At 41.5% G+C, this 27,185-nt stretch overlaps 2 protein-coding genes across 8 annotated transcripts; one reads left to right on the forward strand and one right to left on the reverse strand.

Moving 5' to 3' along the window:
• Positions 1 to 2,046: 2,046 nt before the first annotated feature.
• On the reverse strand, positions 2,047 to 16,528 carry ZNF655 (zinc finger protein 655). 7 transcript variants are annotated; one of them, XM_015079329.3, is made up of 6 exons: positions 16,373 to 16,528; positions 15,235 to 15,400; positions 13,985 to 14,070; positions 13,459 to 13,585; positions 6,248 to 6,352; positions 2,047 to 5,711 (listed from the first exon to the last, which is right to left on the reverse strand). In XM_015079329.3, the coding sequence occupies exons 2-6, from the start codon at positions 15,368 to 15,370 to the stop codon at positions 4,318 to 4,320; spliced, it is 1,848 nt and encodes a 615-aa protein (XP_014934815.1). In that variant the 5' UTR covers positions 15,371 to 15,400; positions 16,373 to 16,528; the 3' UTR covers positions 2,047 to 4,317. The 7 variants fall into 7 exon arrangements, with proteins under 7 accessions (XP_014934815.1, XP_014934814.1, XP_026897943.1 ...); XM_015079328.3 differs by having other exon boundaries at positions 15,235 to 15,397; positions 16,373 to 16,513; XM_027042142.2 differs by lacking the exon at positions 16,373 to 16,528 and adding an exon at positions 16,163 to 16,366 and having other exon boundaries at positions 15,235 to 15,397.
• On the forward strand, positions 16,476 to 25,525 carry FAM200A (family with sequence similarity 200 member A). The gene is given in 3 exon segments (XM_053213280.1): positions 16,476 to 16,584; positions 22,696 to 23,898; positions 23,900 to 25,525. Coding segments are annotated over 2 exon segments (1,728 nt in total). The 5' UTR covers positions 16,476 to 16,584; positions 22,696 to 23,688; the 3' UTR covers positions 25,418 to 25,525.
• The last annotated feature ends 1,660 nt before the right edge of the window (positions 25,526 to 27,185 follow it).

The raw sequence follows: 27,185 nt of genomic DNA on the forward strand, positions 1-27,185 counted from the left end.
GCAAAATGAAAAATTCCAGTATTTCTTTGACTTGTACAGTGCACCATCTGCTTGAAATCATCCTTCCAGTCTGGGATTAAACACTCATTCCTCCATGCACTTGAATTTTTGAAGGGAGTGTAAGATGTGATACCATTAGGATACAAATGTTAGCAAAAAGAGACAGATGTCACAGTTTGATGACTCCAGTAAGGAGTGCCTAAGGGGAGGCAATTCCTACCAGTCTAGGATTCCTGATGGTCTCTCAAGTTCATATTTAAGCTCTCCAAATCCAGGGTACTCCCCTGGACAATGCTAGTCCTGCACTGCTAATTGCTTGCTCCTTAGTTCCCTTTTTTCGATTTTATGCCAAACACTTATATGTTCACTGGTTTTTATATTGGTGTTTATAGTAATTTTTTGGCACTTAATATATGACCAGTACCTTTTACATTATCTTATTTAATTTTCATGCTACTGTTAACCATTGTACAGACGAGGAAACTAGAGAGGCTAAGTAAAATTTCCAAAGTCACACAGCTAGTAAACAGCAAAGTACATAGGTAAGTCTAATTCCAAAGCCATTGCTTTGGTAACTAATCTGCTTTAGTCTTCATTGCTTAATGGTTTGATTCCTGTATGTTAACTGTACCCACAGGCTACTACTACTGAACATCCTACCTAGCACCTGGCAATAGTATTACTGAATGAATGAAAAGAATCGTTGAGATTACATTTTCAGATGTGGGAATCCCATTGTGCTTTGCAGTTATGATACCTCAGGGGCCTCTTTGGAACTTCATTCTTAAATTTCCTCAGTTGCCTACATCCCACTTCCTAGGGTGAGACATTACTCCAGAGAGTGTAATTACCTCAAAGATGCCATACTCCTTCATCTGAAACCCTTCCAACATGCTCTTTTGCCTGAAATCCTCCCCTTGCTCCTTCGTCTTCCAGTGGTCTCCATCTGTCTAGTCTACCTCTATTCACTCTTTTGCTCAAGCCAAAAACCTAGGAATCAAACTTGATTTTCCCATTACCCACTTTACTCCACTGCTATAATTTAACCAGAAGTGATAGTAAACCTAAGAATACAAGTCCATCAATCAGCAAATTCCAGTTAGCAGGATAAAAAGCATATTCTGGGCACTGAGAAGTGTAAATATAAATCTAGTAATGGGCGTGGAGGTACCTTGACAGGAGGTAACAATTTGGGAGCTCTGACCTGTGGCCTGTCATTGTCAAAACTATCTAAGCCTGTTTCAGGGAGCAGGGTCTCTGACTAGCTCCCCAAAGGTACTGTCTCCTAGTATCCCAGACAGCTCTGGGAGCATTCAGGATCAACTGCAAACTGATAATAGTCAATCACTGAGGATGTAACAGGGAATGAAAAGCTACCAAAGAAAACTTCTCCAGGTTCTGGGATATCTAATACCAACATCATGATGATGGGAAGCTTGGGAGTCAGGCCTTTGAGCCATTAACTTGCTGACTGACCCTAGCAGGTTCTTCAACCTCTCTATACCTCAGTTCCTCTGGAATACAGAGCTAGTTCCCTTGCAGAGTTGTTGTGACAGTTAAGTTGGAATATGAATGCACATACACATACATGTAGGTAGGTGGACAGACGGAAGACAGATAAAATTAGATGTACCTTAACTATTAGATTTTGTCTCTTCCTTCCCCAGTCTTCAAGATTAAAAGAATAAGAACACAAACTCATACTGGACTGATTAAATATTGCAAGCTTAAAGAGACAAGTTAATTCTCCTTGAGGATTATTTTGGTTTCTCATTTTTTAAACGTTTTACTTATTCTGCCTAGCTCTCTGAAACCTCAATCTATTTATGTGCCAACAACATCCCAATCGAAAAACCTTTAAGACCCTAAACATTCAGACTTTGTTCCAGAAGTCTGTGGAAGAGCAAGCTTTGTATCAGTGTGAAGGAGAGTGATCCACTCTTGTTGTGAAGCAGGTTTCTGGAAGGAAGTGAGTTGCAGCCAGGAAGGTGACTCCAAGATTTTCAAATGCTTCTGGCTGAGGCCTTTAGATATTTTTGAAACAGATTCTGAGTATCAAACACACCTTTATTCAAGTGGAAGTACAAAAGCACATTCCTAAACCAATCGCATACATGTGATTTTTTACATATTCTGCTATTTAGGGATTAATCTGTTTCATAATTAACAGAAGTGACCACTGGTCTCTGTACATAAAGGGATACACATTCATAGACAAGGAAAGTAACATGCATTTTCATTTGCTTTTACATTTAAATCAATTCATTTAGTTCTCTACTTTGCCCTGATAAGATCCTATGCTTGCTGATGGCTAAGCGGCAAAATATAGTCGTAGAACTATCCTAGAGGTTAGCCATAAGAGGCTAATAGAATAAGCAATAGATTTTTATATATTTGTTGAGGATCTCTAGTGAATATTGTAACATCTGAATCACAAAGGCCTCACTTGCTGGAATGACAAAAAGAATGTTAAATAACACTTGTCTAATTCACAAAATGTTATGAAGCTTAAGATGGAAACATATAACAAAATATAATAAAATGCTTTGACATCACCTAAAGAATCATGAATTCTTGGCGAAGTGTTAACAGTGACCCTGAACTCTGGACATCCCGACATCTGTGATCAAAAAACCCAAGTTCTTTTATATGGTCTGTGGACTCTGGTATAATACAGAAAACGTGATGATGAATAAACAATTATACACAAAGCTCCCACACTTCAAATACTGTCTTGCATTGATGAGGGAGACTGGGGGGCAAAAATTCAAACAGATAAAGAAGCAAGCGTGGTAATTAAAATTTTACCAGGAACAGACCTGACACTCTCTTGAAATACTCTCTCTAGAGATATTACCTAAGAGCAGCAATATCTTTTTTGAAAAGTTGCATTCCCTTATGAAGTTCTCAGACTTTTTTGTATAGGTTCTTTATATTTTGCTCTATCAAAAGCAGACCTGAGCATTTTGCTGGCCTTCAACAGAAGTATGTAAGATAGTTCTAAACTTCACCATGCAGATTAGGCGCTGAATGAATGCAGCTAGACCACCAGGCGTGTTGTTGGCTCCCTGATGTTCTTATCTCTTATTAGAGGGCCGTGGATGCAGACAAGGCAGCTAAGAATGTGGGTGTCATTTGAAAGTATTTATTAGCTGCCTGCCCCAAATACATGGGAGATAGAATCCTTCAAACTCTTGGATGGACAGGACGTGGAAATCCAATTCTTTTTAAAGGAAGATGCTTCAACTTTAGGAAAGAAGACAGCAACATCAAGTAGGGACGGTATACCTGCTGGTGAAAAGCTTAACACTAGAAAACCATCATTTGAAGGTGCTAAGAGAATGGAGAAATCAACAGGAATCCAAGTGTTGTGGCTGGAAAGGAATAGGAAGTAGGATGCTCAGGAAACAGCAGACCTCAGAGTCTGTTTTGAAAAAATCTTGGGCTGAGGACAGCAGAAAAAGCTAAACGAGCTACTTTCCAGAAGTTAGTATGTTTGTACATTGGTGTATTAACAATATCTTAGAGAAGCTATAACAGGAACCAATTTGAGGAAAAATAAAATTATTTATAGGCCATATTTTTAAAAATAGCTTAAATGAGTTCCATAAATAAAATTTATATATCTACGTACACCACCTATTAAATAAAAGAATGCCATGAGGAAACAGCACTGCATTCACCAAGTCACTTCTCAAACTATATTCTTCTGCAATGAAAAAGATCAGGGCTATATATTAAAATTTTATATAAAATTTTCACTCCAGTATTTTGATGTGGAGTTAAAGCCTGAATTATGGTAAATTTTTCCATTTGCATTAGATTACATTCTAGTCTGGACTTTCTAAGGATAGAAAAAAAAAAAAAACCTTGAACTCTCACTGAAAGATTTGTCATATTTACTACACTCGAATAGCTTCTCCTGGGTATGGAATGATGTTGAATGAGGGGTAGAATATGACTGAATTTTCCCATGTGCATATGTTTATTACATTCATAGGCTTTCTGCATGGAATGAATTTGATGCTGAACAAGGTAGTTTCTTTGAAGGCTATTTCACATTCATTACAGTGGCAGAATTTTATTCCAGTATGAATTCTCCAATGGTGACTAAGGTATGAAAACAGCATGAAGCATTTACCACATTCAATATATTGGTAGGTTTTCTCATTGGTATGGGTTTGCAGATGTTGATGAACTTTTCCTACATTCATCACATTCAGACAGTTTCTCTCTGGTGTGGATTCTCTGATGAATAAAGGTTGAGCTGTGACTGAAGGCTTCACCACATATATGATTTCTCCCTGGTATGAACTCTCAGATATTGAAGGAGGCCTGAATTTGACTGAAGGTCTTCCCACGTTCATCACATTCATAAGGTTTCTCTTTGGTATGAATTCTTGGATGCTGAACAAGGTGTGCTCTCTGACTGAGGTTCTTTTCCCATGCATCACAATCAAAGGCCTTTTCTCTAGAGAGGACTTCTTGTTGAAGAACAAGATCTGAGCTATGATTGAAACTTTCCTCATAATCATTACACTCATAGGATTTCTCTTTCCCATGAATTTTGTGATGCTGAATAAGGCATGAAGTTTGACTGAAAGCTTTTCCACATTCATTACATTTGTGTGGTTTCTCTCCTGTGTGAATTCTTTGATGCTGAATAAGATGGGAACTCAATCTGAAGTCTTTTCCACATTCATTACACGTATAGGGCTTTTCTCTGAGATGACTTCCTTGATGTTTAACAAAGGTCAACACACAATCATTGTATTCATAGGCTTTCTCTTCACAGTGGACTTTCTGATGTTCAACAAGGTATGAGGTATTATAGAAGTCACTGCCACATATAGTACACTTACAGGGCATCTCTCTGTGAATTTTCTGATGTTGAGTAAGATGTATACTACGACTGAAGACCCTTTCACAATTACTACATTTATAAGATTTTGCTCTAGTGTGAATCCTCTTATGTGGAGTTATGTCTGAGCTCTGACTACAGGATTTATCAGATGCTTCACAGGGTTTATCAGATGGTTCACATTTATAGGGCTTTTCTCTAGTGTGTATTCTTTTATGTCGACTAAGACTTGAACTCTGACTGAAAGATTTTTCACATTCTTTACATTTGTAGGGTTTCTCTCTGGTATGAATTCTCTGATGTCTAGAAAGGGCAGAGCTCTGATGGAAGACTTTCTCACATGTATCACATTTATAGGATTTCTCAGTGGCAGAAATGCTCTCACATTTACTAAGGTGGGAGAGATCCATTAAGCTTTCCTTATATTCACTACTCTGAACATCCTGTATTAGATTTATTTGTTCATGTTTACCAGCAGCTGAATTCTGGTTTACGCCCATATCATACTTATCAATGTCATCAATATTCTGTATTCTAAGAACTCTCTGATCTGTATCAAGGGTAGAGTCCAGACTGAAGCTTTTTTCAGGTTCATTACATTCATTGTTCTCACTGGTGAAGGTTTTCTTGCTGATTGTTATTTGCCTAAACTCTCTCTCCAGGAAGAGAAATTTCCTTAGGATTTCCTGAAGCCTTTCTAATCTGTCCTCAGGTTTAGACATTTCTCTAGTCCCAGGAACTTGGGCAATATCCTTTTTGAGTCTTCCTACTCTCACTTTGTATGAATGTACTTCTTCCAAAATTTCCTGCTTAGGAATCAACAGCTTGTTCTCTTCTCTGGTCTCTCCATCTGATTCAATATATAAATAGAAAATGCAAATGTAATCTGTACCCTATGCTTAGGGGAAAACAAACAAACAACAACAACAACAAAAAAAAAACCCTCAGAGATGAGAAAACTAATCTAAAATCTACTAAAATGAGAGAAGTTTATTTACTCAGAAGTACTGGTACAGAATCTCAACAGCAGATATAAGGGCATGACTAAGAGCAGTGATGTAGTATCCAAATGGTTCAGGGTATGGTGCAAACAGGGTTTTCAGCAGAGCAAGAAGGTAGTCAATTAAGGTGTTTCAAAGGAGATAGCAGGGAAATAGTTCAAAAAGAATTATAGATAAGCAACTTGAGTAGGGACAACTTGTGGATGACAAGGGATAAAATAAATGCAAAGAAGTCATCAAAACTGAAGGGAAAAGGAAGGAGCTCTCTCCATCTGGTATACAGGCCGAGCTCTTCATTCTGATTGCCAAAGCGGCTACAACTTGGCTCCACAACTGGACTCTTATTTCCCTACTAATTCCATCTGATTGATTCTACCTTACTCACCTGAGCAGTCATCTCTTAAGACTTCTCTATTCTTAGTTTCCAGATCAAAGACCTGTAGATCTTGTTCCAGCTGGGAGATCCCATCAGGCTTGGGAAATGGAAATCCTGCTCATAGAGAAGGAAATGGGATGTGGCACTTTATCCCCAGATACTACACCAGCCACTTTTTCTCTTAACTAATGGCTAATGGAGAGAAAGTAAATTCTCAGAAGACAGTAGGGAAGGCCTGGAGAGTGAGAAGGGCAAAGATCCTCTACAAGGATCTCCTATTGGTGCTCCAGAAATGGGTGTATTACAGGGCAAGTTGATGACTTTGGGAGAGGTTTTCATTTAAATAGTACTCAGACAAGGGAATCTGTGCAAGGGTGTTTATGTGTTTTCACAGAAGTGATCATTTTCACTCTTTAGCTGTTGCCCATAGATCAACCTTTGTATTAGACCTGGTCTACAAATATGAGACCTGGTCAAAAGGGAAGTCATCAAAATATAACTCTGCTGGACTGGAAGAAAGTGAATACTCAAGCACCTATTATGTGGTGTGCTAAACTGCAGCAACAGAATCAGTGAAGACTGAATAAATGTTCTAAGAACCAATCTCAATTTGCTTCAGGGCACATGAGGAAACAAAAAAATAACACATTCTTATCCGTTAGGAGCTTACACTCTTGTTTATTCGACAAACATCTATGGGGTGTCTCCTATAAGCAAAGTACCTAGAAACAGATACAAACTAACTATAATGCGGTATAAAGAAGAAAGTGCAATAAAAGTGCACTTCCACATAAAAACGGTCTTTTTCTGGCTTATATAATGAATTGCTAGGATCTAATCTCTTTCAAAGTAAAAGCAAGAAGCAGTCTGATCCTGAGGGGCAGAACTATTATAGCACTAAAGGGGCAGTTTTTATACATGTTCAGCCCAGAAAGCTTCTTGTGGCACACATACGAGGTGGTCTAGCTCAAGCCCCTCAAATCCAAAAGCCTTCCTCTCCACTTACTGAATATCTACACAATTTGTCATTGTTCTCTTATCCTGACATGTCACTATAAAATGTAGTTTATGGACTTTTATTTAATTCGTTTCAGGAATTATCATCCCTACTTTATTTATAAACTCTCATTAGCAGTGACAATATATCTTCTATCTTGCATTTCTTTTGACTCATTTACTTAAAAGCTACTTATTGAATGCCAATTTTGTGTCCTAGTGTTAACATGTAACAGGTAATCAGTGTTTCTAAAAGGGCACTGGGCCTGGAAAATATTACAAACCAACAGCTGTCCTCTTGAGATTCCATGTGAGAGCCTATGAGCAGGCAGATGAGAACAGATACAAGAAAGGCTTTACTATGTTTCTGAATTCCTGCTGAGCATTAATAGTCTATTCCCCTTTTGGATGCTTATTTAGTTAAGGTCTTCTATACCAAATGAAATAATTTTTCAAATTAAAAAGTTAGTGTGGCATGAAGCAGCAAATATTTTGCTCAGAATTCTGACAACATAATTTGCAACTTTAACTCAGTATTAACTAAGGTGTTTCTAAGTATTTGATAACTGAAGCAAATTTTGGTTATTTACTCTATACACCTACGTCACCTACACACAACAATGTGGAAAAAAGGGTTTGATTTTATTTATTTAAAAAAAAAATGTGTTTAATGTTTATTTTTGAGAGAGAGAGACAGAGTGTGAGCAGGGGAGGGGCAGAGAGAGAGGGAGACACAGAATCCAAACCACAGTCCAGGCTCTGAGCTGTCAGCACAGAGCCCAACACAGGGCTCGAACGCACTAACCTGAGATCATGACCTGAGCCAAAGTCAGATGCTTAACCAACTGAGCCACCCAGGCACCTGATTTTTTAATTTTTTTTTAATGTTTATTTATTTTTGAGAGAGAGCATGAGCATGAATGGGGGAGGGGTGGGGAAGTGGGCAGAAGATCTGAAGAGGGTTCTGCACTGACAGCAGACAGCCCAATGAAGGGCTTGAACTCACAAACCGTGAGATCATGACCTCAGCCAAAGTCAGATACTTAACTGACTGAGCCACCCAGGGACCCCAGAAGGATTTGATTTTAGACTGTGTCCAATGTAATGCAGTCAGGTATAAAAGAAAATGCCTGCTGGGCAATTAGAAATACAAGACCACAGTTTAGATGAGAGAACAGGGTTTGAAATAGACTTAAAGTCACCTGTATCATCAGTATCATTAAAGTATTAAGCTAAGGTTTACTGCTCATTTCGTAGATGCAAAGTACCACACAAAGAACTTTACAAATTTTCACTAACTTAATACTCATCCTACCTTTACAAAGTAGAAACTATTGTCATACCCATTTCCCAACTAAAAAAATGAAGACTGAGAGGTTAAGTAACTTGCCCAAGGTCACAATGACAGGTGAAGCTAGGGCTCAAAGCCAGTCTTATTTCAGAGCCTGGCTTTTACATAATCTACTAGTAAAAAAACAATGACTATGAATGAAACCCTTCCTCCAAAATTCGTACAGAAAGAGAACAGAGGACCAACACGTTGACGATGGAGTAAAGGGTGAAAACAATAAAAATAACAGAGAAAGTTATTAGAATAATACATGGAGAGCCAAGATCCAACAGATTTGGAGTCGTGGATGTTCCAATTAAAAGGAAACTAAAAAGATCACTTAATGTCAAAGAAATAAAACTCTCCTTATAATAAAAATCCTAACTCCTTGGCAACAGTATGAGCAATATTCAATTTGAGGAAATTCCCCTATCAAGAACTAATTCAAACACACTCCTGAAATTTGTTTGTATTTAAAAATCTGGTCTATGGGGCACCTGGATGGCTCAGTCGGTTAAGCATCTGACTTCGGCTCAGATCATGATCTCACGGTTTATGAGTTCGAGCCCGCGTCGGGCTCTGTGCTGACTGCTCAGAGCCTGGAGCCTGCTTCGGATTCTGCATCTCCTCCTCTCTCTGCCCCTCCCCTGCTCATGCTCTGTCTCTCTCTGTCTCTCAATAATAAATAAACGTTAAATAAAAAAATATATAAAAATCTGGTCTATATCTCATATCACTTGCAGTCCTTTCCAAAAAAGCATTTAAGTAACTATTAGCCAGGTACTTACACACGTAATTTAATCTAATTTAATCCCTGGCACAAACCCAGAAAGGCATACGTTATTTTTCATGTTTTATAGATGAAGATAAACATTATCAGTTTAAATAATTTGTTCAATATATCACAGTTGGGAAGATAAACCCAAGTCTGATTTCACAATTTACATTCTTTCCAAATCTACCATTTTAAAGGTCACAGGAAGCATGCAGGCAGGTTTTGTCATTGATCTGAATGCCTTTATCCTAAATTTTAAAGTCAAAACTCTATGCTTTCAAAAATATGCATTTACTTTAAATTTTTCCTATCTAAAATTATTTTATTTAAGTCTTTTGATTAATTCTATTTAAACCTTTACAGTTCTCCAATTAGATTTATTTTTAACTTAATTTGGTCTTTAAAAATAACATTTAACTGAATCCAGTACTACACTATATGTTAACTAACTTGAATTTAAACAGAACCTTAGATAAATAAATAACATTTAAAATTTACCTCATTATTTGGTTTGTTGCCTGAACCAGTTATGCTAAGATTTTTGCCACATGGAAGCTTTATGCCTTTCTTCTTGGTCCTTAATAAATACACAAATAAAATCTCTCCTTAGCAGTATTGTTCTTGCATAGGTACCTATTTTAGTGGAATGTACCCCTAACACAGTTTTCTTTTGAATGCATGCTCTTTCTGTTCCCAAACTGTACAGCCTTATGCACTTCTGTACAATTTTTCATGGCTACTTCTAATTGTCATCAGAGTATTACAGCCATAAGAATATAAAAAACACTATAGGGGTGCCTGGGTGGCTCAGGCAGTTACGCTCCAACTCTTGATTTCGGCTCAGGTCAAGATCTCACACTTCGTGAGTTCGAGCCCTGCATCGGGCTCTGCACTATCAGTGCAGAACCTGCTTGGGATTCTCTCTCTCCCTCTCTTTGCCCCTCCCCAGCTCAGGCTCTCTCTCTCTCTACCTCTCAATATAAATAAACATTAAACATACACACACACACACACACACACAAGCACTCTATATACGGTTGGACTAACTGTTCTAAGGGGTAAAATAGTGAAAAAGAGCCTAAGTGTCAGAGTCAGATCTGAGTCCTAAGCCTAGCTGTGACCTTGAGTGGATCACTTGACTTTTCTGAGCCTCAGTTTCCTCACGTATAAAATAGAATAATAACTACTTTACAGGGTTATGGTGAATTAAATGAGATATGTACAGTACCTCGTAACACGTTGACTCCTCAATAAATAGTAGACTGGCAGTAAAAGACATTCTATAGAAAATCATTTTTGTCCTCATGACATCAACTTCAAAAAGTAAAAGGTATGTGTCAAACACTTCCTGATTTATCAACTTATCAACAACCAGAATTTTGATAAGCATGTTTCCAATGATGTTATCTAAAAAGGCACCTGCCCACACTGCCTCTGTGTGAAATGGAATCCAGACCACTTTCCTGGTCTCCTGAACTAAGTCACAAATGACTCCCCTTTGGTGACCCTCAAGCCAGTAATCCACTCGTTGTCAATAGAATATGCTTCTTTTTAGATTTGGTAATGAAAAGTCTGATTTTTTACTTACTTTTTTATAGCTCAGCTGTTCATACTTTGTATATTTACTACTTTATAGTAGAAGCACTTATCCAAAAGGAACAAAGTTTTGATGTCTGCTGCAAATACAACTCGGAGCTACTGCCATGGGAAAAAGAACTTAATAGTGGGGTTGCTAAGTCAGGGACTGAATTATAATGTCCTTATTCTACAACACCAAACATTAAGCTAATTAAGTGTAAAATCTTAAACTTCAGGTGAAGTTTGCCGAGCCCACAAAAATGAAAAGCATCTCCTAATTTTTGTAAAAAATAATTACTGGGGCACCTGGGTGGCTCAATCAGTTAAGTGGCCGACTTCAGCTCAGGTCATGATCTCATGGTTCGTGGGTTCAGACCTCGCGTCAGGCTCTGTGCTGACAGCTCGGAGCCTGGAGCCTGCTTCAGATTCTGTGTCTCCCTGTCTCTCTGTTCCTCCCCTGCTTGCATGGTCTCTCTCTCAAAAAAAAGATTTAAAAAAATTTTAAAAAATTACTAAAAAGATGCTGCTGACTTGGTCACCAAAGCAAGTTGAATAGGAGGGTTTCTTGTGTGCATTTGAACCCATTAGGTGTGAGTGTGCATGCACATCCTGTATATGTGCAGAGATGACAGAGAAAAAAATTCAGTCCAACAGCATGTTGTGCTATTAGGCTGATTAAAGTGCTAAGAAGTTTTTTTTTTTTTTTTACTCCAAAAAGTAGACAGGTTAACTGTTGGAAATTATGTAATTATTAGATAAAATTAACAGTAGTTTACAATTACATATCACTTTACAGTTTACAAAATTGTTAAATATACATTCAGTTTAATACCCTGAAATAAGGAAATTCAATTCTTTTGCCCTCCCATCTCCCATCCGTGAAGGACAGAGCTAAGGAAAACTTGATCCAGAAAAGTCATATAAATGCGTCAATCTGTATAGCACCACAAAGAGTAAAGGAGACAAAGGCAGGGCCTTGGAAGGGGCCACAGGGACGTAAAGGAGAAGACTAGAGTGTTAAATATGAGGAAAGGCCAGGGGTTGCAGGAAAATTAGGCAACAGAAATGGCAGGGTCACGTTCACTCAGAAAAGAACAGTGCACAGCATATGTCCCACATTCTAAAATAACATGAAAAGATCATAACTGAAGAGCTGGAGTTGAACTTTGTGGTTTCACAGAACACAAATAGATGACCACCAACCGTGGCTTATGAATGAACTCATAACTCAGGTTCAAAATGCATCTGGCTGCAACGGAGGGCCTCCTCGGCCCTTCAGAAATTTAACAAAGGTCATCTGAGGAGCTGCAATTTTACATAGTGATGGCATCCTGAGAGCATCGATCAAGTGTTAATATCTTACAATCGTGGAAAAGGAGTTTCCGAGCGGGGCCGAGCAATATCGATGGGAAGCCGATACCTGGGCCATCTCCTGGAGATTCCTGCTGAAAGAACTGCAAGTGTTTCTCCAGAGAAAGCACTTGCCTGGGTATGACTCAGGGCCGGGCAGGAATTCACACTATGAATCCGGGTGGTAGGAAGGCGGAGAAGTATGCCTACAAAGATCAAAGAGCCAGGAATGGGAAACACACTAAAAACCTTCCAGTGGGCAGAGTGCCTCCCCACAGATAACAAGACTTCTTTAATCCTGAGTGTAATCAAGGAGACAAAGGAACACCCTGGATGGCACCAGCATAGGCAAAGCCAAAAAAAGGGGGGGGGGGGGGAGGGGAAAGAGAGAAAGAGAGAGAGAGAGAGAGAGAGAGAAAAGAAGAGTGTGATTAAATATATTCATACATTAAAAAAAAAAAAAAGCAGCAGAGACAGGCAAAAAAGGAGGAAAGGGGGGATGTTCAAATCAAGTGGGCTGCCAATAGCCCTACAGGTTGCCTAAGCCCAGCAGCCTACTGTACCATCCAAATGACCCAGGAGAGACTCAGTTTAAAGCTGATACTTCTGCCCAGGGTGAGGTTACTTAGAACTACCATCTGGATGACTCACTGAAATAGACTCACAGTGAGTCAGGTCTTTAAATGAAATCTCTCCAACTCTGCCTGCTTAGAGGTGAATTTAGGGATGTTAAGAGGTGAGGGATTATTCAACAAGGATTTTAGCCTATCTTGAAAAAAAGCATTTCTTTTTCCAAAGAAAATGGAAAGCTTTCAGATACAGAGACAATGAATTACCAAGAAAGAAAGTGGTTGTGGATTGGGAGGCTCTAGGGTCTCTCTCATAAAAAAAGAAAAGATAGGGAAGTCAAGAACTTAAGCCAAGCACAAGCAAGTTTCCCTTTTTAACAGGGAACAGATGTCCCACAAACGCAGCAATCATTAATTACAAATAAGGAATAAAACGTCTCATCTTGAAACCCCCAAAGAAAACCCACTCCCAGAGGAGATGACCTTGAAGATGGAGGATTCAGAGGTTCTAAGACCTGGAATCTGAGCCACACTCTACGTTCTCAGAGACCTCACACCTCCTCAGAAACCAAGGAAGTAAAGAAATCCTAAAAGGTAAACTGAATAATAAGAAAGTCCTTACCCACTGAGACCACGTTCCCATAATTCTCTAACATCACTTCTCTGTAGAGATTCCTCTGAACAGGGTCCAGGCATCCCCATTCCTCTCGAGTAAGGTGCACAGCCACATCCTCGAATGTCACAAACTCCTGAAATAATACAGCCTGGCTGCGCTGGGGAATGAGGCCACTAGAGCATCATGGCCAGAAAATGAAGGAGATGACACAAAGAGGGTGTCCACTGTGTAGCAAAGCTGGGGAGGAGGGAGAAGAGACTAGAATCTAGGGAATAAGTTCCATAACCTTTAATATCTAATAAACGCCCATCACAGCACCAGGGATAGAGAAGGAACAGTGTTTACTGGTGGTGGTGGGGAGATGGGAAGGTGGTTTGTGTGAAGTCCAGGTTTCTGAAGAGGATCAATTTCCAAATTGGGGTCTGCTATTGAAAAAAAAATTCAGGCAGGGTTTACGGATGGGTTGAGGGAAGGGCCACACTCGATCAGTAGCAACAGTCCCTGAGGAAAAGCAGAGGGTTCCTCAGCTCACCTGGTACCTGGCTGGCAGGAGCGTGGCTGCCTGGTCTCCTGGGCTTCCCTCATGGGGAAGAGCAGGCACCTGGGGAACAGGTGGAGCTGAGGGAGGAGAAAGGAGCCAAGAGTGAGAGCAGCCCTTCCCCAGGGCTCCCTGACAGAAGAGGGAGTCAGTGGGACCCTTGTGTACATCAACATTCTAGTAACACCAATCAACATTTATCAGGTACTGAGTGCGTCTACTCTGCTCCTTCTCAGCACTGGAATGCCCTCCTTACCCACATTTAGACCTGATACAGGATTTTCTTAAGAAATCTGGTATCTCACTTTATTCTCATGACAGGACATTCCTCTAACAGAAGGGTAAGCACTATACCTGTTTTGCAGATGGGCAAAGCAAAGCATAAAGACTTGCAGTGACTCGTCCAGGGCAGTGGTTATTTAGTCAGCTTCTGACGCTCTCCCAGACCCTGTTCTGTAAATTTCGTTAAGCCTTTATGTGAACTGGCACTGTCTCTACGACCAGCATGTAAGGCTCCCAAGAATAAAGAATGGTCACCTGTTTCCTCACCATCCTTTCCACAACACTCTACACACCGTGGCACTCGCAGTGTGAGTTGCTGACACGTAAGTTATTTCAGGCACTGCAGTTGGCCACATGTAATCTCAGAGAAGGTTCTTACAAAACAAAAAAAGGTACCAGACATATCAACCTATCTATACGATTTTACATAAAGATGTTACTGTAGAGTCAATATGTGATATGTGTACACGCATTGTACTCAACCAAGGAATTAAATGGTTGGTTTTTTTGGCCAAAATCCGATTAGTCACAAACACTGCAGCTGCAACAGAATGGCAGGTGGCAAAGCTCGCAAAGTCATCAAGGAAGGAAGAAACTAAGTGAAAGGAACAGGGGGAGAGATGGGCCCTAAACCTAAGAGGAAGTAAAAGCGAGGAGGCGAGGATTGTGAGAGGCAGTAAAAGCAGCGTTATCCTAGAAATGAATCTGGGATAAAGTAAAGGTTGTACGAATGAAAAATAGCTAAAGCAGAGTGAATGCCACCACCCTGCCTATTAAAGAAAGAAAGGCTGTCCTTAATATAAGAGCCCAAGACCAGGACTGAACTGAGTCACGTCTGTCCTTCCCTTCCAGACACCCTGGGGGCCATCTTCTTATCGAAGTTCTTGGCCTCCTAAGTACCAGGTCCGGGAGCCCCACTGCAACTCCCATTCAATTGGACTGAAGGGCTCTCTCTGCCTTACCCCCGTTGAGTTCCTGCTCCATGTCGGTGTCCTGCGCGAACTGAGGCTCTGGGGACAGACCCTCAGACTGGCGCCCCAAAGACTGAAACTGGACAACTGCTGATCCTGCTGCTTCCTGGGCCGGTATTTCCTCCATCCCTGTTCTGGAGGACAACGATCATCACTGCTGGGTGAGATTGGGAAAAATTATTGTAACAAGTTAAGACGGCCCATTATTTTACATCCTCCGGACTGAGCAAAATATCTGACACGCTGTAGATACTCCACAAAAACAGCCACAAATGATTTACCCACCTAAACAAAACAACAGAAAGAAAAAATGGAAAAATTTCCGTTTCAAATAGCTATGAACCAAACCATATGGGCCAAGTATGGTTTATTTAAACTCTCCACCAATTCAGAATTTGTGATATTTCAAGAAAAAACAAAAAAACAAACAAGAAAGTACAACTTAATAGAGTTCTGTGGAAAGTTTAAAATATTTGAAATACGCAAACTTCTTTCAAGGCTCAAGTTTGTACCTAGAAAAGTATGCCAGTTATGATTATTTATTATTTTTTCAGCACACCCCTGAGAAATTATTTGGTAAACGCTCGGTCAGCGCACTTTGAATTACTAAACGGGCTTGACTAATAACAAAATTCCACTCAGGGGGGTCAGACCCTTCGCCAACAGACTAGGTGGGCAGGCCGCTTCCCGCTGGCCCGACAGTAACCCTGGGAAGAGCTGCGGTTTTCAAACAGGTTTGGCCGGCGTCCTTCAAAGCCAAGGACGCGACAGGCTTCCGTCCCGCTTCCACAACCCTCAGAAAGGGCCCTCGCGCCCAGTCCTCAGAAGGCCTCGCCCGGCGCTGCCCTCCTCTCGCTTCCCTGTCAGGAGAAGACGCGATCCCAAAAGGGCGAGGGCGGGCCACAGAAACCCAGCTCACACCAGGGCAGAGTCACCGGGTCCTGGCGGCGGGGTCATCGGTTCGCTGGGCGTCAGGGCGAACCCTGACTGAAGGAAAACGGGCCCTCGCCCGCCCGCCCTGGAGCGCTCTGGGGACGGGAACCGCCGTCGACCGAGTTCCCGGGCGCTTCCTCCTCCTCCCCGGGAGCCTAACCTAGCCGCGACCCCAGGACTGCTACCGGGAACTCACCCGAAAGGAGGCGCAGGCCGAGCGGCCGTCCCGTCGCGGACACCCTCGCTCTAGGGGCAGCCCTGGGCTTTCCGGGGTCGCTCTAGACCGCTTGGAGGCCGGCGCTTCTCAGTGGCACTTCCGGAGGCGGAGTCCCGTGGCCGTGGGCGGAAGGTGGGCCCCGGATGAGGGCCCCCTGGGTGAGGGCCCCGGATGAGAGCCCCGGATGTGGCGTAAGTACCAGGGATGTGCGAGTGCGGGGCTCTTCGTTTTACTTCTCTGGCCCTGACCTTCGTCCGTGCTGATGGGAAAGCGTCCTCGCGGGGTAGTGGCCCGCTCACGTCGTGCGTGTTCCGGGAGTGGAGGGGGAGACGTAATGGTCCAGGTGGGGAACTAGTACAGGGGTACGAAATACACTGATTAAAGCGAGAATGGAAGGCTCTTGGGTGGTATGAGGACCACAGAAAACCGTGGGATCGGAGTCCATTAATGTTTTGGGCCGAGGGACCGGGCATTGAGCAAGTTGGGAGTTTCTTAGAGAATTTGAGACTGGAAGAGAGCTGCGTTCCTGGGGGGCGGGGAGAGAGACTGGACTATACAGAAACTGGGATAAGTAAAGCGCGGAGCCCACGGACAGGCAGGCCAGGCGCTAGAACAGAAGTATCGAGGGCATTGTGACCTTCTGGATCCTTACTGAATGTGATGTCTTATGGTGAAACTGGATCTGATAGGGACTGGCAAGGCTCTTAGTTTTCTTCTTTTTTAAAAATATTTATTTAGAGAGAAAGGGAGAGAGAATTGCAAGCAGGCTCCACGTGGTCAGAGCTCATCTCACGGCTCCATCTCCTGAATCCTGAGATCATGACCTGAGCTGAAAGCAGGAGTCTGATACTTAACCGATTGAGCTACCCAGGTGCCCCTGGCAGGGCTCTTAAAGAATAAAAAACGGGATTCGCAAGGGCCTTTAGATATTACTTCTTTAAGATTACAAATCAAGTATTATCCTTTAGTGATATTTGATACTTCAAATTAAATATAAGAAAATCCACACACAAAAAAGTGTGGCATCGTATATGCTTTTTCAAATTACATCAGTCTCTGGGATGTTCTGATCTGCTTACCCTTTCTTTCCTTTTTGAGTGTCATTGACCTAATGCAGCTTTCTACTGTGACACAATCTCTCTAGTCTACGGTATCCGGTGCAAGGGAGTCAGCATCACAGAAGATGCACTGCTTAGTCAATTGCTTGCTGTACAGCAAGTTAGAAACTTCTTGTGTTGAACAGAAATATACTCCCTAGTGATACCCGTTGTTCCTGTTGAGGTCCCTGGGAAAATAGATGACACATTATTTCTCCTTTTCATTAACATCTCTTCTAATATTGTAGGATAGCTATAAGTTTGGAGTTCTTTCCTGAGTTGCCATTTCCCCACAAGTTGTACCTTATTAGCAAATTATGGCAGTGGTGCATTTGTGTTTTGAGTTTTAGCTGACTCAGGCAGTTTGCTCCAGTAAGAGGACAATAAGAGGCACTCTCTTAGAAGTCCATTTCTCCCCAGTAGACATCAATCCCTAACAAAGAGTGGTAAGACTATTATTTTGCAGGGTGCCTGGGTGACTCAGTCAGTTAAGCGTCCAACTCTTGGTTTTGGCTAAGGTCATGATCTCAAAATTTGTGAGTTCGAGCCTCATGTCAGGCTCTACACTGACAGTACAGAGCCTGCTTGGGATTCTCTCCCTCTCTGCCCCTTCCCTGCTCATGCTCTCTCTCAAACTTAAAAAAAAATTTTTTTAAGACTATTATTTTGCTTTTGAGCAAAATTTTCTTTCAGCAGTTCTTCAGATGACAGAGGTGGCAACAGTTAACCAACTTACAAAATTTGTAATTTTTATCTTACACTATGTTACTTTTTTGTTAATGTTTATTTTTTTTGAAAGAGAGAGAAGGACAGAGCATGAGTGGGGGAGGGTCAGAGGGAGAGGGAAACACAGAATCCAAAGCAGGCTTCAGTCTCCGAGCTGTCAGCACAGAGCCTGATGTGGGGTTCGAACCCACGGACTATGAGATCATGACCTGGGCCGAAGTCAGACACTTAACCAAATAAGCCACCCAGGCACCCCTATTACTAGGGTTCCCAAGGGTCGAGCACTTCATTAATTTTTCCCATATGTCCACCATTACAGTAGGCATGAATAGATACAAAAGAAGTAAAATATTACAGTAGAACTGATACATGTTCTAAATATAGGTTTGTCTTCTCTGACTGCTTTGTCTCCATAGGCACCATCATCTGAGGGTTTGTAGAATGCCTTATCCATTAGACCTACCTTAAATCAAGGAATCCGGTTTATAGTCAAGGAGGTCTGACAATGAACTTGTAATCACAGAATTCATGGTTCTTACTCATCACCCAGAAGCAGCTAGCCTGATAGAACTATGGAATGGCATGTTGAAGACACAGCTAAGTTACACCTTGGAAAATTGGGGAGCTGTCCTCCAGGATACAATATATGCAATGATATGCATTGAACCAATAACATACATGGTGTTGTGTCTCCAATAGAAAGACTACTTGGGTATAGAAACCAACAGGTTGGAACAGGAGTGGCCCCTATTACTATAATATTCAGTAACTCACTGGTGGAATTTGTGCTTCCTATCTTCAAACCTAGAGTCTTCTGGGTTATGGTTCTGATTCTCAGGAAGAACATTTCTAGAAGATAGATTAAATGTTCCAGTGAACTGGAAGCCAGGCGACCTTGTCTTCCTTGTGCCAGTAGATCAGTAGGCAACGAATGGAGTAATTATAAAGGTCCCACAGTCCCTGCCACACACACTACATAAATACAAAAACATACCCAGCTGTCTGCATTCAATAACCTATCTTCCTGAACCTTGTAAGTACTTTAGTGTAGGAATGGGGCTTGGGGGCAAAGGGGAAAGGGCAGGGTTTAGACAAAGAAGAAAAACAATGTAGAACTATGTAATGGCTCTTAGAGACAACTTGGAACACCAGAAGGAGATTTGAGGAAGTATGTAGAAGTTCTAGGACCAAGAGGTCTTTAAGGAGGACCATAGTTTAGTGAGCCAGTCAGTGATGAAGGAGCAAAGATTTACTCAAGAGGTTTATTGAAGAGTCATGGGGAAGTAGAAAGAAAACAGTGACAATATCAGCAAGATCAAAGAGAGTGGGATATTATTTAGGGCTTGGAAGGTTACTCAGAGTATCACCTAGTCATTGGTACCCTCTGTAGCATGTGGCTATTCCTTTTGTGGGTCTTCCGTTGTGCTCAGACTTGTCTTGGAATTTAGAGTGTGTCAGTCTTTCAAGGTCTCAGTTATGGTTTTATAAAAGGTGAGGTATCTTGACCTACTCTTAAAGTAATGGTAAAAGCCATAATTCTTGTGATAACATTTTGACAGCAAAATTCGACTTACTGGGGATGCCTGGGTGACTTCAGGTGGTTAAGCATCTGGACTCGATTTCGGCTTAGGTCATGATCTCATGGTTGGTGAGTTCCAGCCCCGTGTTTGGCTCAGCACTGGTAGTGCAGAGTCTGCTTGGAATTCTCTGTCTTCCTCTCTGCCCCTCCCCTGCTCGCACGTGTGCACTTTCTCTTTCAAAATAAATAAACATTTTAAAAATTTAATTTAAAACATTCGATGAACTGTAGCAATTCCATTATTATTACGCCAAAAACTCCCTGGTAATTTTAGCCAAGCTCAGAATCTTAACTGTCTAGTACTGGAAAGAATGTCTATTGCCCATAGATGAAATTTTTGAAACTACTACCCATTCAAATGACAGTACGTAATCACGGTCTCCAGAGAAGCAACGACTTTGGTTTTGTGAAACCATTCATTCTTGACTTCACTTTGATATTTCTCTTTACATTTTTGTTTCAGTTCCTCTGACACACAAAATCACTAAGTAGTCATATGGTTTAATAACTAGAATTCTTAGGATTATTGCCATCAGTAAGAAGAAGGAGAAACAGAAGTATCTGAGAAGAATGGTAGCAAAGGAAACTTAAGCCCCCTTTACCAGGCTGGGAAAAGCTGAGCTAGGGGGAGAGATCCCCAAAGCCGGACAAGGCCGTCAAGTGGGGAACAAGGCCACAGTCCTCCCGCGTTCCTAGAGAGGACCCCTCTTCTGAAAGACAAGTGTTGACGCACTTCCGGCTTCTGTGGGACTCACAGATGTGCGCACAATCGAGGTTGTGATGAGCAGAGGGTGTGGGTCCAAGTGCGCCGCCCTTTGCCACCTCCCCCCAAGAGTCACCTCCCTTTTCTGCCCCAGCACCCCCAGACGTCTCCGGGGTTCACGGTGAGACGTGGGTCCGGCCAGGGTGGACGGGTGGGGACAGAGGTGGATGTGTACAGCTGTGTTCTGCGGCTCCTCGCGCCATCACCGCCCCCAGACGGGGTGGAGGGTCCATGTCCCTGCCCTGTGTTCCGGCCTCGTCCGTAGGGAGAGCCGTCTCTCTCTGCAGAGACAGCTCTGGATCCAAGTGGAAAAGGCACGCGTTTTGTTTTCTGGGCCAGGTTGAGATGCCTCTGGAACCGGGAAGAGGCAGTCCGCTGAGGGCTCTTCCTGGGCCTTCTTTCCTCGGTTTTCACCCCAGGGGATAGTGGAAGACAGGATCCGAGGCCAATTTCTCTGTTTCCCCAGTTGTCCGTATTTGCATTCCTTCTGGTGAGGGCTTCCCCACCCCCACCCTCATTCCTAGAGATCCTGAATGTAAAATGAGGAAGACTCTCGAAGCTATCAAGCTCCGCGGGTTTTTACCAATTTGTTAAGCTTCGTAAATGTGTGCAGATCACTTGCTCACCTCCAAGCCCACCACCATTAACAGTGGTAGTGTTTGAAACCTAGTGAGTAAAGTGATTTGGATGCAGTAGGAAAGATTACACACACCTCACTCTTTTCCCTTGCAGTTTCTGAGCTTTATTAATTTTTTTATAGTGTATTTTGAGAGAGACGGAGACAGCACCAGTGGGGGAGGGCACAGAGGAGGGGAGGGCAGAGAGGAGGAGCAAGAATCCCAAGCAGGCTCTGCACTGACAATGCCCATGCACTGACAGCGCAGAGCCCAAATGTGGGTCCCAAACTGAGGAAGGGTAAAATGACCTGAGCGGAAACCAAGAGTCGGACACTGAACTGAGTCACCCAGGCTCCCCTGAACTTTATGAATTTTAAATGTATGATTTTAGACATCAGGTGGATTTTTCAGTTGTGGGAGGTAATTGTGCTTGACTTGAAGTGGTGAGTAATGAAGGGGGTCGTGAGGATGCAGTGGAAAATGTTTTGGGCTACTAGAAGGCCATTTCCAGTGCTGTGCCTGACACTGATTAGGATGATTTTGAATAAAACCCCACCAGTGGGGTTCATTCATTTTTTCCTACGTAAAATTAACTAAATTATCTCAAAGGGCCCTTCCAACTTGTAAATTCATTGATAAATGAATTTAACTGAAAAATCCAGCTGGGCCAAACCTAATGCCCCATCTCCATTTCCCACACTGCCACCAGAAAGATACTTACATTACTGAGAGAAGGTGTCAGAGGACCAAAGGAAACACTTAGAGATCAGTGTTGAAGAGATCCTATGCAGTTAACCCAAGTTGTGGAGAATACATGGAAAGCAGATCAATGAAACCTTACTGTTTGCTGGGGGATATATAAGTAACTTACCCATAGACACATAATTTATTTATGTACCTTAAGGTTGTACTGTTATAATATTCCTCCCATTCTTACTCAGATGTTTTACAAATAACTTCACAGTCTCTTAATTTATAAATGGCATGCCCTTCCAAGTGTTGAAATACCAGGCTTAAAATGAATTTGTTAAACTTTCTACAAATGAACACAAAATTGACATTGTATTCAGAACATATATATTAGATGTCTATGGGTTGCAAGGAACTACATAAAGTGACTGAAGGGCAACGATGACCGCAAAAGACAAGTCTACTCTTGAGGGGCAGTCTAGGTGAGATAAGGCATGAAAGCATTACAAATTAAATTTCAGGGTAAAAGCTATCAAAAAATTACATCTATCAAACTAGAAATGGAGACAATTCAGTGAGTCTAAAGTCAAAAGAGGACTAGGTGCTGGGATCATTCAAGAAATGTAAAATAAAACCCAGTCTTTCTGTTGCTCTGCCCAGAATATGAGCACTACCACTCCATGCAGGTCTGTTCAAGGGAGGAGGGACTCTGTTCCTGACCTCAGCCCTCTATCTTTGAGTTTCACTTCTTGGAGTTTCACTTCGATTCATACTTCCACCAGGAGGGAACGTGTCTAGGAACGTGTGCTTTCCCCCTTCCCTGCCTTTAGAACTTTGACCCAGATGCCAAAGACCAAGATGCCTTTTCCCTCATCTTTAAATGGCAGAGACAGATGGAATTTTCAGATCTATCACTAAAAATGGAGAGAAATGAGGAAAGAAAATTTAATAGTTGGAAGGTGAAGATAAGAACAGCAACACAAGTGCTAACAATATAAGTGCTATGAGATGGGGACCAAAAAATGGGGCTATCAGGAAAGGCTAAATGGGTTTCAGTATTTTTAAAATATAAATACATGTTTTAATTTTTTTTTTCCTCTGTGCCCCAGTGGGTAATCCTGTCCACCATACTTGGTCACTTTAAGAGTGACCAGATTGCTTTTTTTAAAAAAAAATGTTTTTTAATGATTATTTTTGAGAGAGACAGAGCACAAATGGGGGAGGGGCAGAGAGAGAGGGAGGCACAGAATCCAAAACAGACTCCAGGCTCTGAGCTGTCAGCACAGAGCCCAAAACGGGGCTCAAACCCACGAACCATAAAATCGTGACCTGAGCCGAAGTCGGACGCTTAACTGACTGAGCCACCCAGTCACCCCCTGATAGCTTTTTTTATAGTGACTAGGTGGCAGTGTGGCAGCACAGGACCCTGGGCTTCAGACTTGGGTTTGAGTAGTGAATCTGTTTCGTTATGTTGTTAGCACAGTAATCTTTCTCAGCTTCTTAAAATAGGGGTACTGGTATCTTTCATAAGGTTCCTGTGGGTATTAAATGGGCTGTATACATAAAATAATGCGATGTACTGAATGTGCCTACACACAGCTAACATGAATGGCAGTTATCCGGCATCTACTGTGGCATGCCATTGGATTTAGTGAATTGTCTTCATGCTACTTGGATGAGATGTTAGCAGCATGGCAATACAATGTTACTTTTTCATACTGCTATTTTAAATTTTTTCTGCTCAGCAGGATAGCAAAAACCGGCCTCATAAAACATCTAGGACCTTATTTGGATCAAGTGAGCCAGTTCTTCGAACCTGAACAATGACTGCTGAATCAAGGGATACCGCAGATTTGTCTCCACAGACCACCCAGGAGGTGGAAGGCATAGTCATAGTGAAAGTGGAGGCGGAAGATGAAGATGAGGAAGGCCATTTTCAAAGGGGAAGAAATAGCATAGAATTATCCCCACAATTTATTAGTCGGTCCACAACCATGAATGAGAGAGCCTTATTATCATCATATTTGGTTGCCTAATCGAGTGGCAAAAGAGAAAATGGCTCACACGGCTGCTGAAAAAATTATTCTTCCAGCATGTATGGATATGGTACGTACAATTTTTGATGATAAATCAGCTGATAAATTAAGAACTATACCCCTTAGTGATAATACAATATCTCGTCCAATCTGTACAATTGCAAAACATTTAGAGGCAATGCTTATTACACGGCTGCAGTCTGGTACAGATTTTGCAATCCAACTTGACGAGAGCATGGATATTGCAAATTGCCCAACACTCTTGATTTATGTCAGGTATGTGTGGCAAGATGACTTTATAGAGGACCTGTTGTGTTGTTTAAGTTTAAATTCACTTATAACGGGATTAGATTTATTTACCGAACTAGAAAAGTGCATTGTTGGTCAATATAAATTGAACTGGAAAAATTGTAAAGGAATTTCAAGTGATGGAGCAGCAAATATGACTGGGAAACACAGCAGGGTTATTGAAAAATTGTTAGAAGTAACACATAACAAGGCTCTTTGGAATCATTGTTTTATTCATCAAGAAGCTTTGGTGTCCAAAGGAATTCCACCAGGTCGAATGGATGTATTGAAAAATGCAGTGAAAATTATTAATTTTATTAAAGGAAGCTCCTTAAACAGCCGACTTCTCGAAATATTTTGTTCACAGATTGGAGTTAACCATACCCACTTACTGTTTCATACAGAAGTCCGTTGGCTGTCTCAAGGAAAAGTATTGAGCAGAGTATATGAACTCAGGAATGAGATTTACATTTTTCTCATTGAAAAGCAATCTCATTTGGCAAATATTCTTGAAGATGACCTATGGGTAACAAAATTGGCATATTTGAGTGATATTTTTGGCATTCTTAATGAATTACATTTTAAAGTACCGGGGAAGAACAATGATATATTTCAGTATCTTGAATGTATTCTAGGATTCCAAAAGACATTATTGTTGTGGCAAGCAAGACTTAAAAGCAATCGCCCTAGCTACTATATGTTCCCAACGCTGTTGCAGCATATTGAAGAGAACGTTATTAATGAAGACTGCTTAAAAGAAATAAAATCAGAGATATTGATGCATCTCACTTCTTTGTCTCAAACCTTTCATCATTACTTCCCAGAAGAGAAATTTGAATCAATAAAGGAAAATATTTGGATGAAAGATCCCTTTGTATTTCAAACCCCAGAATCAATCATTGAGTTAAACTTGGTGCCCGAAGAAGAGAATGAATTATTGCAGCTCAGTTCATCCTTCACACTGAGGAATTATTATAAGACATTAAGTCTATCAGCGTTCTGGATTAAAATTAAAGATGAATTTCCACTGCTAAGTGGAAAGAGCATATTGCTGCTATTACCATTCAGAACTACCTATTTGTGTGAACTAGGATTTTCCATCTTGACACGATTAAAAACAAAGAAAAGAAATAGGCTCAACAGTGCACCTGACATGCGTGTGGCCCTATCCTCATGTGTTCCTGACTGGAATGAACTTATGAACAGGCAAGCACACCCATCGCATTAAGTGTGATGAGATGCACTTAATGAAAAGTGCTATGAAATGTGGTTTTTGTACTTTTTAAGGGTTTCTTTGGTAGATGGTATTTATTAATAAAATTATATTTGGAATTTACATTTCATGAAACTTGTTTCTGTTACAGGGGTTATGTGACTGTGTATCCAGAATAATGATGTGAAATGTTTTTCTGGGGATTACTGTAAGTTTTGAAAACCCTCTTAGTACATAGTCTTCTACTCAGATCTGTGCCCCTGTCCACCACTGCTGCCTTGCTTCTTCCTTTCAGGCAGAGCCCCATTCAGGTTCAGTTTCTCCATCTCTCTGTGCTTATGTGCTCTTCCTTTTTTGCTCTAATTCCAGGAAGTGACTCTTCTAATCGTAGTTTAACACCATTCTCAAACTGTTTTTTTTTTTTTTTTTTTTTTTAAAGCATGGCCATGTGTTATAATTCTAGCCAATGAGATACATATGTACGGCGCTCTGTCAGGATATTTTGGTGAAGGTATCGCTTGCTTTCAAAGGGACACAAGAGAGAAGACCGTGATGGGGCATAGTTTTTGACTTTCCCAAATCCCTCCTTAAAAACTAGGACAGCAAAACTGAAAACTCGGGGACATCACTACAGCAAAACCAGGTGACAGGGTACCACCAACAGTTAAAAAACTAACAAGGTTTCAAGCTATTGTGTAAAAAGGAAGCAGAGAGAAGCAACAAGTGTCTGATAGATTTGAAAACTGCAAAGTAATCAACAGGTAGTCATGCAAAATTTCAGTGAGTTACACTGAGAACAGCTTAAACAGTGAGTTCGCCCACTTCAGTATAGGGTGAGTTTTAGGGGTTGGTGGTAAAGTCTGGCAGCAGGGTGGCCTTGTGATAGAATCCAAATTGAGTAAGGGACAGGAGAGACCAAGTCTTCTCTCTTTGTCCATAAGGATTGCTTTGTGTGGTTTCTCCTGCCTACAATCAAGGTCTCTGGCTTTTGATTAGTGACAAGTGGCCTTTGGCCAAATTCCAAGATACAAGTTTACAGCAGCACCATCCTTGTGGGCTGTGGCAGGTTAGGAGGAGTCTAAAATCCTGCCGCTTCTGGATCAAATACCTGCTTCCTTTGTGTCTCCTCATGATGATATAACTAATACATGTATCTCACCAGCACCATTTAACCAGGGACAATTTGGAATTGCATTGACCACTTTGGGAAAACAAGTTTCCACATCCCAGTCACCTATATTTATTTAGGAAGATGTTGAAATGGGGAGTGAAGTTCACTCCCCATTAGATAATTAGAAATCTATGAAAACATCAGAAGCAGACCTTTTCTCTCACTGTAGTGTAGACCACTATCTAGGATTTAGGAGACCCCAGGCTCCAGGCTCCATTTCAGAGATAACAAGTCACGGTCAAATATCTCTGTGCCTCCACGTCTTCATCTGTCAGATGAGGACTGTACTGCATTTGGAGAAGAGGCCTTCAAGGGAGTAATTAAAGTTAAATGAGGTCATAGGGTTGGCCCTCATCCATAGGACTGATGTCCCTGTAAGAGGAGGAAGGGCTACCAGGAGTGCACGCACACAAAGGAGAGGCTGTATGAGGACACAGCAAGAAGACAGCTGTCAGCAAGCCAAGGAGAGAGAGGGCTCCGTAGACCAACTCTGCTGTCACCCTGATCTCTAATTTCCAGCCTCCAGAAGTGTGAGAAAATAAATTTCTGTTTAAGCCACCCAGTCTGCAACATTTTGTCACCTCAGCTGGAGTATACCAGCATACCTCCTAA

This window comes from Acinonyx jubatus, chromosome E3 (assembly GCF_027475565.1).
Source record: "Acinonyx jubatus isolate Ajub_Pintada_27869175 chromosome E3, VMU_Ajub_asm_v1.0, whole genome shotgun sequence".
Classification (NCBI taxonomy): Eukaryota; Metazoa; Chordata; class Mammalia; order Carnivora; family Felidae; genus Acinonyx; species Acinonyx jubatus.

Coding starts and splice junctions, on each gene's coding strand:
- ZNF655 (XM_015079329.3), bottom strand. CDS start 15,370: ATGGAGGAAATACCGGCCCAGGAAGCAGCAGGATCAGCAGTTGTCCAG. Junction 13,586..13,984: donor TCCTGCCAGCCAGGTACCAG/GTGAGCTGAGGA, acceptor GTATTATTTCAG/GAGTTTGTGACATTCGAGGA. Junction 6,353..13,458: donor TGGGAACGTGGTCTCAGTGG/GTAAGGACTTTC, acceptor CTCTATGAGCAG/GATTTCCATTTCCCAAGCCT.